We start from the raw sequence: 11,321 nt of genomic DNA, 5'->3' as shown, positions 1-11,321 counted from the left end.
ACTGTACATTCATGATATGACATTCAGCAGAACAGTGGTCAAAATAAATGGGACTGATGAATCTTTCAGACCAGTGCAGTAGCACAGCAACAGAAACCTTGTTTGCTGCTTTGAGCAGAAGCATTACATTGTAGTTGTGACACACTGTAAACTGTACAGAGTGTACAATGTATATACTTATAGTTCACCAAAACTTGAGTCCTACACATTTTTGCATTTTACCTGTGTAATTTATGTATGGTCATACAATAGGGCTCGATTACCCCAACCAACGCAGTATGATCCACACTCATTATATCGGAGGTGTAAGATGGGCCTACATGCTTCAGTACACTACTGTAGACTGAAAGCTTTAGCCTACTCTTTCTGGGAGGAGGTCCGCTGACAAGTCTGACTCTGTGGGCTGTAGTAGGGCCTGCATACCCGGTACATTTTATACAGTCAGTAGTTTCTTCCAAAGTTTGAATGATGGAGACTGGTTTATTCTCTTTCATGCTCTTTCAGAGAGGGATGCAAATTGGATTCCCTTTTTGGCACCAGAAGCTTGAAGAGGAAAGGAGGCATCATGCCACGACCTGTGAGGCAGAGTGCCTGTACTCCCCCGAAGAACTCAGTACCTTGTCCCATCTGTGCAACCCAGTGTAGTGTCCAGTCCATCAATGCCCACCTGGACAAGTGTCTGGCCAAAGAGGAGTCCCCGCCGCCGAAAAAGAAGGCGAGGCTGGACACAGAACTTACGGTCGAGACAGAGTCCGTCAGCAAGCCGTCTGGTCATCTCACCTCAGAGTGGGCTGCCATTCTCACCAGTCCCCCATCCACAAAGAAAGAGAAGCTCAAGACAGAAAAGAAGACAAAGAAGAAGCTGAAGAAAAATAGTAGTGGACCTTGTGAAGGCAAAAGTCCCAAGAAGCTAAAGGCTGAGAAAGGTGAGAAAAGTAGCAAGAGCGAGAAAACCAAAAAGAGCGAGAAGAGCATGAAAAGCCCCAAACTTCAAAAAGGTGAGAAAAAGAAACATAAAAAGAAACGCAAAGACCGGAGTAATGAGGATGTGTTCGACTTTGCTGCAGATGAAGAGAAAGAGGTAAAGGAGAAAGTGACTGTGACAGAATCACCTTTTAAACCACTCACACCTTCAAATGTTCAAATGCACAATAATAAAAATGTGATGGCCACACAAAAGAAACCTAGCCCATTTGGATCTAGTCCGTCGTCACCAAAGTCCCCCATCAAGTCGCCCGGCAGTGAGTCTCTCCTTGGATCCAGCAATCAGACGAGTCCATCTCTCTGGAAGAAAACCAGTGGTCAGTCGCTGAGTCCGAGCTTTCAGACAGGGAAACCCAGCGTCCAGTCTCCGCAGATGGGCAAGACGTTCGGTCAGCCGAACCTCACTGGAAAGCCAAGTGTGCCGACGCAGGCACAACCCCGCCCAGACTTTCGGCCGCTGGCCGAGCGGATGAGACCCTACACCCTGGACACTCTGATAGGTCAGACCAAGGCACTGGGGGCCAAGTCTGCTCTCCGGCGGCTACTGGACTCTGGCAACATTCCATCCATGATTTTCTGGGGACCACCTGGGTGTGGCAAGGTAGTACAGCTCCAAGTCTTTTCATATACTGTGATTTCTGACGAGTGCTTGATGTTTGCAAATAATTCTAGATGGCAGTTTGGATGCTTGTCAGACCTATACTCTTGCTATTGTTCTTTGTAAATAATCAGGTCTACATCTTCACACTTTCACCTTTTGACAAGAGACTTGCACCAGGCAAATGCTACTCATTCTTTATGTGGTCATTCTTAAACAGATAAAAGATGAGGCTGGCGATCACAAAGGTGATGTGCAAGAAAAAGGATTGTAGAAACTTATACTGATTCCGTAGCAAAGTCAAGTATCATGTTCAAGTTATGAAATTTGGCTCATTGTGACAGATATATGGAAATGACAGCATGAAAGCAGTCATTATTTGCCAACTTTATGTGTTGATTCCTCTTTCACCGTTCAGACATCGCTTGCCAATGTGATTGCGCGTCAAGCCAAGGTGAGGAACTCGCATCGATTCATCAGCTTCTCTGCGACTACGAGCAACACGGCGGACGTGAAGGCTGCCATAGACATCGCCAGGAACGAGCAGCGGATGTTCAGGCGGAAGACCATCCTCTTCATTGATGAGATCCACAGGTTCAACAAGACCCAGCAGGTAGCCAGTAGTTTTTGGTGGACTGCCATATCATGTGTAGAGGTGTGAAATCACAGTCCATGTTTCAGGAGTTCAGAAGAGTAACTCTATCTCAGCTAACTGAGTTGATTTCTAGGGAGTTGTATTATTAGGGGCTGACAGGCAGCAGTCTGGCTTATTTGGAGCATTTCTTAACCCATTGAGGACGGACTGATTTTGCTACAACATGCATTTCCCATAGACCCCTGCCCGCGTATACTCGGGACTCGTCCTCAACGGGTTAATTGTATGCAGTTTGTATGTGGATATGTCTTTGTATGCTGTCATGTACCCTGTACAAAACTGAATTTGAAAAAGAAATTGACGATATGGAAGCAACTGATCTGTCCTGATGTCAGTTTTGGTTGTAACACAATGTTACAACATTTCACTCTGTCATCACATGTTTACTTGAACATGTATTACTGCAAGTGACAGGAGTCTCAATAAAAGAGAGCATGCTGTGAATACTTTTTTTTTCTCTTTCTCTCTCTTTGTTTGAATCAAACTCATGCTCATATTTTATCAGAGATATATCACACCTGCATCATTCTCTATTCAGGACACATTCCTGCTCCACGTTGAAAACGGCACCATCACGCTGATTGGGGCTACGACGGAGAACCCGTCCTTCCGTGTGAACGCCGCCCTGCTGAGCCGCTGCCGGGTGGTGGTGCTGGAGAAACTCAGCCCCGAGAGTGTCATGCTGATCCTAGAGAGGGCGCTAAAGGAGTGCCAGGTCACCATTCAGGATGTTGACAACAGAGGTGGCAGCCCTGGAGGCCCAGGTCAAGGGTCAGTGTGGACACCTGCCAATAGACCTAATTGCATAGTTGTTTATATATTTTTTTTTGCAACTGATTGACAAATTGCCCTGCATCGACATTTATATTTTGTTGTGTGAACTTGAGATCGATTGTCCGAAGTAATGGATGGATTAACAACTTGGGGCAAGGGTGAAGGGAATGGCAAACTGACAAGATGAAATGAGTATTAATCATTAGAGGACAAGTGAAATGTGTTATTAAATTAGTTGACATGTTGCACTGAATGCCCTGTGGGAAACTGTTGGACTGGACTGAGTGGTTCATGTTCAAGCTGGCTTACATACTACCATACATATGATTTGTGTGTTTGTTGGATGAATGGATGTTCACCAGTCCTCTCCTCAGTCACTTCCTTGATTGGTGCCTTCTTAGGATGATACATACGGTTGATACCTCGGTAGCAGACAGGTTTCTTTAGCTGATTTAGCTGAATAGATACACAAATGTATCACTGGAAAGTTGTGGATTGCTTGATAGATTATTGAACTTGGAAAGAAGTATCTATGTATGTGACCGCCCAGCTCAAAACTGACAAATTAGGCTTCTCTGTAATGGACCCAAATATGTCATTTGGGTCAACCAACTCAAAATTGTAGGTATGTCGTATGTGGGAGAGTAATCTTGTCCTCTACCTACTGTCAGTGTTTGGCAGCTTAAAACAAAACAAAAATAAAGATAATAGCAGTTTTTCGTAACCATATTTCTCCAGACAGGTGCACTTAGGCAATGCTTCCACTGATGTTTTCATTGATCCTTCTGCATAGCATGCTTTAGTGACCTCACAATGGCTTTTCCCCCTTTTCTGTGGAACTGCACCTCTTAACAATCTCTATTTCAATCACTTTTAGAATGTTTTAAGATGGTCCAATTTTAACAAGTTATGTTATCAGTCATTCTAAAGCTTAGAGCTTACTCTTTAAAACTATGAAGAAAAGTGGACGTTCATCTTGGCCTGCTTTTTGTAGTTTTGAGCTGGGCGGTCATATATGAAGAAATCTATGGTACTAGTATTATAGTGAGAGTGAACGGCAGTATTGTAAGCTTAATAGATACCCATATTATACGTGCAAATGTGCCTCCATGTCACTTGTATCGTATAGATCAGATGTTTGCATCAAGTATTTTTGCTACATTTACACCATGTTCCTGCCAGCCACAGCAGCCCCGTTTGCCCAAAATGTAGTACGCGTGGATAGATGAGATATTCTCCTCCCCCCCCCCCCCCGAAAATGTTGCTCTCAGGCGCCATTCTCAGCATCTTGTCGAGCTAGACTACAAATATTTCCATCACATCCCACTACAGACCGTCTCCATGTTTTGTTTTGGACTTTGAAATGATGTCGGGTTTTGTTGCATTAACCCCGTTTTACTATGGCCTACTAGGTTTCTCATCGGCACCATGACTAAGTGGCAAAGTTTTTGACAGTTTAAAAATTCTGACACAGCGATCACGGCCTGTCATGTTTGCCCATCCCTTCTCCTGACATTGCCTTGCGTCCATCCCGTTCTCTCCACGATGGTCTGAATTGTGATTGCTGTGGCTGCTGGGAACATGAAGAAAACGTGAGCAATAGATCAGCTGAAAGCTTCCCATGTAATGAAAAGAAATAAATGAGGAATATTTTTCTGTGCAGTTACATGATAAACCAATTCCCATTCTTTGTGGTGCAGGAGCAGCACGTACATTGAGAGATCGGCTCTCTTCCTTCTTGCCAACCTCTGTGATGGTGATGCCCGCTCTGCCCTCAACTCACTCCAGCGTGTCTTGGACGCCGTGAAGGGGTCCAGCCAGCAGCTTGCCCTGTCCAAGGGTGAAACGACGCACCTCATCACAGCAGACATGATCAAGGACTCGCTGCAGAGGTCGCACATTGCGTACGACAGGGCAGGTGAGTTGTGGGACAGATCTCACTGAGTACCGGTGCACGACCAATGGCTCTCATGAATATACCAGTCAGTGATATGCCACAGAATGGTGGAGTTGTTTGCCGGCAAGCTTATGTTTGCTCCTTCATATGACCACCTACATAGTTGATGTGCAGTGACAGGCGTGTGACAATCAAGTCCACCCAGACTAGCATTACATCACTCATCTTACATATGTTCATATATGCCCATTTACATGGGCCTTCATAAAGGGGAAGTTTTCTCAGAACACTATAGATGGATTTAGTGCAGAACAATCTGTGAAAACACTTGGTGATAGCTTGAGGAAACTTTGGACAACCACTTCACAAAGATGAGTTTATAAGATTTGTGTTTTTGCTTGCCACAGGTGAGGAGCATTACAATTGTAGCTCTGCCCTGCAAAAGTCAATCCGTGCGTCGGACACGAATGCCGCCCTCTACTGGCTCGGCCGCATGCTTATTGGTGGAGAGGACCCGATGTTTGTGGCCAGGAGACTGGTTGTCTGTGCCAGCGAGGACATTGGTGAGTGAAAATTTCCAGGTTTCATCAGTTTAAGACACAAAAACATGATTTTTGTCAGACCTCTTGTCTTGATGGTACATGTGGTTATTAAAAGTATGTTTGCTATCATACTTTGTTGTTTGTTTAAAAATTGTTGTTTGCTCAATGAAATACAGAAGTAGAATGATAGCAGACATCATGCTGTGCACCACTTATGGCAGTGCTGGTGAGGACTTTTGGTTACTCTCTGGCAGCAGTTCTCAAAAGAAAGTGTGTGTGTGTGTCACTGTGTGTGTGTCTGTCTGTCCAATGTGAAGTTAAAATAACACAGGGCACATTCCCTTGCGTTAATATGTGAAAATTAAGAACGACCACTGCATCTGCCTTCTGTGTGTAAGGGTATGTGTGACTGTGTGCGCATGGCTATTATGTGCACCGCATGTATACAGTAATAATAACAATAATGATAGCTGGTTTTTATATAGCACATTTCACACTTGTTAAGTATCTCAATGTGCTTTACAGACTATCATCACCCCGATCACTGGATACTGTATGTTATTTCTAACCAGCACTGACAGTGCTAACTCTCCACTCCCTGGGTAGCATTCCAGCCACTCGCAGCCATTTACAGGCACACACATGCTGATCAACCAACATCAGCTTTCTCATCCAACCGGGTACCCATTTATACTCCTGGGTGGAGAGCAGCAAAGTGGACAAAGTGCCTTGCTGAAATGCAACTGTGTCGGGCTTGGCATGGGCTCAAACCCATGCACCATACTACGCTCGTGTCGTTCACAGACGAGCGCTCTTATACACTCAGCCACGATGCCTCCACAGTAGCTGAGCTGTACACGAGTGCATGCATGGTATAGTTGCAGTGGTGTGGAGCTCGAGCTTGCGCTGAATTAAAATTTGTTATTGGAAAGTTGTAAAAAGTTTACATTGTAGCGATTCATGTTACTGCTCAAGATGCCTAAAATTGGTAATAATAATGATGTGGACTGACTACTTTTGGGGATACGACATTGATTGCCCTCACTAGAATTGTATCGCCCTTGTCTTTGACTTGGGCAATACATACCTTTTCTGCTTGATTTTCTCATTCTATTAATTTCTTTTTTTCTTCCCCACCTCCTCCTCCTCCTCCTCCATCTTCTCTCTGGCCCTCTCTGTCTCTCCCACATCTGCTTCTCCCCTCCCCACAGGTATGGCTGACTCCCAGGCCCTGGTTGTAGCTATGGCTGCCCACCAAGCCTGTCACTCCATCGGCATGCCGGAATGTGAGGTGAGTACATTCATTCTCCCATCCCCATGCTGTTGTTTAGCTCTCTTCACGTATGCAATTGCTTTAGTACTTTAAAAGCTGTTATTTTCACAAACGGATATTTTTTGTGAATGAGGAGGTCACAGACATTTTCGGAGATGTTGTTTTTGCGATTTGACACCAGCTATCGTAAGTGCAGTGACACCTGTCTGTAAACTCCGCCACTTTACTGCAATCGAGGTCACTGCACTCTCTCGTACTTGAGGTTTTGTCGATAAGTCCTATAAGGAAGGATGCACGTAAAGTTAGACATACTCATATGTGCATATCAGGTCCAACGCGTCCTACGATGATTCATGAAATCTGTGAAAATTGAAAAACCCTAACGAAAATAACAGCTTTTACACAGTGTGTGCATGAGAGACCAAATGGGAGGTAAATCAAATACACGGGGGAGTGAATAATTGGTAGGAGGGCCATGGTATAGATCAAACAAGTTTGCTGAAGTGCACACAAGCCCAGATTTTAGACCTCTCTTAGTGCTCCTAATTGCCCTATTGACTTAAAAGTACATATACAGTATTCTATTAGAGAATACCAGGTTAGAAAGACAATAATACTGATTTTTTTTAGAGATGTCTAACCTTTGTAGCAGTAGTCACTATGGACATGTCTAATGTGAGGATAATTTCTTCATTTCAAAATCGAATTGTATCTCTGTTGTGCGGATAGTTTTGGCCACAGTGTTTCTTTCCTTCTGATCATTAAAATATAAATTTTTGTGGAAATATTCCATACAGTTGGTAAAATGATAGTCTTTTCTTCCCAATTACCTGTCATTCTCAGCTGAATCTTGCCCACTGCGTCACCTACCTATCGAAGGCGCCAAAGTCCCAGCAGGTCACCACGGCATACAGCCGCGTCAAGGACTGCATCCAGAACCACCAGGGCCCCACCCCGCCCATCCCGCTCCACCTGCGCACCCCGGCCACCCAGTTCCAGCTCAGCAATGCCCTGGGCGGGTGGGGCAAGGCGCGGCCGATGGGGGGCAGCTACCAGGGCTTCATGCCAGAGAGCCTAGCTGGCCTGGACTTCTTCTCTATGACCTCATAGATGTGACGGACCAGATTTTTACTAGTTACCTACCTATATTTCTTTAAAAAGAAAATTGTTGCCATTTTGTACATAATTGTAGGTAGTTAATCCATTTTTAAATATTATCATATTCCCCTCTCCTCAATATGTTATTTTGAAATACTGTATTATTTGTGAGCCACGAAGGAGCGTATATTTTACATTGTGCCAAATACGTAATCATCAGCTGTATAATTAAGAAACGTAAAAGCAATGTGTTGTGTAAGAATGACTTAGCTTGAGTACGGCAGTTGGTCGTTACTTGTTCTAGGGAGGCTTGTGACCGCCTGCGTGTTTCGGTCTTTGCATTTCCACCTTCAAACCGAGATTTTTTTTTTCAGATGTTGCAGCTGAGTGGAGTGTCTGGTGTGTACAGTGAGCAGAAAGAGATTTTGTGCATGTAATTATTGTTAAGACTCACATCATGTCTGTCGCATCAAAATCCCTTTGGTTTGTACTGTATCTTGGCTTGATATTTATCTGATGAATCCAGCTTCCCGTTCCTCATGTTTGATGTAGTATTAATGAGGCTAAAAAAAGAAAAAAGATGCAAGATGACTTGGTCATTTTGCATGTGATTGTAAGGACCTCTCTGGGAAATTATGTAGTTGCCACTGTTTTAAGAAGACTTGGATACGTGGGAACACTGCTTTGTCTGGACCCTATCAAGGTAACATTTCCAAGCCACATTATAATCCTTGTTTAAAGAGATGAGACATTGGTTAAAATGCGATGCACTTCTCATCAAACTTTCATACAAAGTTGAGGTATTCATGCAAATCGTACAAAATGATACCAGATTTATCTAATGAAGGTGGGAAATTCAGTAGATGAACAGCACAATGTAGCGCTGTGTATGTAAAAACCTTTAACCAGTCATGTTTTATAAATAAACCATTGGCTGGCATACTCAATAATAGCTTAGGATTTCAGGCCAAGCAATGTATTACATAAAGCTGAGCCCTAAGCCTTGTCCCTATTGTGACCCATCACATTGTGTTGTAAATCTATGACCTCTTTTGATTGGGATGCTTTCTATGTTGAGGAAAAGGGGGTCTGCTCCTGATATTGGCGAATGTACATGTTGTGAGAATAAGCTTCCTTTCAGTATTGCCATAAGTTCTGTCAGCCGATTTTGGGTCAAGTACATGCAAAGATGTTTTGTGCTTCCGGTCGAATTCAGCGGGCCTTTGCTACGTAGAAGAGTCAGTGTTGGAACACAAGGGCGAACAGAGTGCCAGTTGTCGGTAAAAAGCAATCAGAATCACACAGTTAAAGACGTGCGAGAATTGCTAATTTATGAATGATCATTATCTTCCCATGGCAGAGGGTTGAGATAGAAGAGTGATAAGGGTGCAAACATAAAACTTATCCTGTTTACTCCTCAATAAGGTGCTCAACGTTGTGTTGTTGCAGATTGATGTGCATTTATTAAAAGAGAATAAATAAAAAATAAAATTGAAATCCTTGTCAAAACAAATGCAATAGATCACATGATTTCAGTCCGCATAGTGTCATATTGGCCAGTTACAGAATGTAGACATCAAATGTTCTTCGTTCTGCCACTCTGGCCTGTCCTTCATATCTTTCTTTTTTCCCTTTCTTCTTGTTTGTTTCTTTTAATGTGCTGTATGGCTGTATGGTTATTTTGCTTTGTTTTTGTGTGGAAAATGAAAACTGCATAACAATTTTGTAAACATGCATTATTCAATGCAAATGAAGTCCTCCAACTGGAAATAGAGATGTGTGAATTGTGTCGTGCATCCACAATTATCTTACTGTCATAATGAGGCTTTATATGTGCTGTTTGATAGGCCTCAAAACTGCCATAAAATGTTATCAGTATCAGGAACTAACAAACAAATAGACAATTTGATATTGTCACATGTTAAATGATTCAATGAAAATAGCTGTCATTGAAAAAAGCAAAAGTTACATTCAAATTGAAAGGTAATGCTCATGAAGTTGCCAATGAGAAAATGTGGAAAAGGCCCCAGCTGGTTGTCAACACTTTCTGTGAACTGAGCTTTATTTTTCCCTCACTGATGATAGGAGAGTATTGAGTGTCAGTGAAAAAACAGAGTACCATGAGACTACATGGAGCAATGAATATTTTTATACCTATTCATACAAATTCATATTGCAAGTGGAAGTATTTTTATCTCAGTAATGATGTGGAATGAAAGTATGTGATTTTATAATGATAGTATGGGGTAGTAGATGATATTATGCCAATTCCGTAATGATAAACATTAAAAACCCCCAAATTTTTTCCACTCCCATAATCATGCAATGATATTTTTGCAAGCATTACTGACCTGCAATGTTTATAAGTAAGCTAAGCTGGACTAACTTGCATATCATTCTACAAAGACAGACTTGTACATCATTCAACTGTTATAGTTGTAATGTTTTTGAAGGTGCTACTCCTAATGTTCATCATTCAAGTTTTCATATGCTCAAAGACTCCAAGATTTCAAAATGTATTATCAAGAGATAGTATTGTTCTTTATTTGTGTTTTTGTATTTTTTTTTTTTTTTTTGGGGGGGGGTGTTTTGAGATGATAATAGAAAGGTATTCAAGGCTCAAAACTTTGCCAGTAAATGATGTCAAGAATATACTTCACAGTTTCCACAAAAAATGGAAATTGATCCAGACCTCAGAACACGGTGTATATATGTCCAAGAAATGTTGGAAGTCATGAATAATTTCTGTTGCATTTGTTGTGCAATTAGGTGAACATAGGAATCATTGCATGCACCCATGTAAAACTCACAATCAGTTTGTTTATCTTTTGTGCGCACAATTTCATCTTGCTTTCATGATCTTGACTGACGAAAAGAAGTTTCAGTGCATCATCTCAAACAAACAAATGAACGGGGGTGTTTGTTTCAGTTGACAAAGGATATGGTGAGCCCAAAAAATTTGCTGAGGTGTGACCATGCTACATTGGTATATTCTACAAGCTTTCTACACTCGTTGATTTTGGGACTGACTGCAGGAAAGGAAGTATGTGGGACTGCAGTTCTTGGCTAGATAGAACCACCATCTGAGTGTAGGCACAACTTTGCTCAGGAATGTATTAACCATACATGTCTCGAAGAAAACTGTAAGCAGTTGTGAGGTGTAGTGAAGGGGGTAGGTGATATACATCCTTGAAAATACATTGAGCTGCCAAGTCTTCATTATTTTGCAGGGGGCACCCTTAAACATGCATATCTTTTGTTTGCTAAGGGCCTGACAAGAAAATATATATAAACTTCCCTTGATCTGAGCATTATTTTCACCTGTTGAGATGTATGTCACACACAAATCTCTATCTGATATCTCCTTGAAACCTTTCTGATTTTAATGTGTGAATGTGACAGCAGTGGGTACGGTATGTAAAATTTTGAGGGTAAGCTCATAGCAATGCAGAGAAAAGGCCACCAACAGCAGTGATAATGAAGTGATGCTCTCTTTCTGT

The 11,321-nt window shown here is 42.3% G+C and overlaps 1 protein-coding gene across 1 annotated transcript; it reads left to right on the top strand.

Moving 5' to 3' along the window:
• Positions 1 to 512: 512 nt before the first annotated feature.
• LOC140232591 (ATPase WRNIP1-like) lies at positions 513 to 10,309 on the top strand. The gene is made up of 7 exons (XM_072312689.1): positions 513 to 1,585; positions 2,001 to 2,195; positions 2,776 to 3,008; positions 4,712 to 4,929; positions 5,316 to 5,471; positions 6,662 to 6,741; positions 7,567 to 10,309. The coding sequence occupies exons 1-7, from the start codon at positions 566 to 568 to the stop codon at positions 7,831 to 7,833; spliced, it is 2,169 nt and encodes a 722-aa protein (XP_072168790.1). The 5' UTR covers positions 513 to 565; the 3' UTR covers positions 7,834 to 10,309.
• The last annotated feature ends 1,012 nt before the right edge of the window (positions 10,310 to 11,321 follow it).

The sequence above is a fragment of the Diadema setosum genome, chromosome 9 (genome assembly GCF_964275005.1).
Source record: "Diadema setosum chromosome 9, eeDiaSeto1, whole genome shotgun sequence".
Lineage (NCBI taxonomy): Eukaryota > Metazoa > Echinodermata > Echinoidea > Diadematoida > Diadematidae > Diadema > Diadema setosum.
The sequence above is the reverse complement of the archived record's forward strand: the minus strand, read 5'-3'. Positions and strand labels throughout refer to the sequence as shown.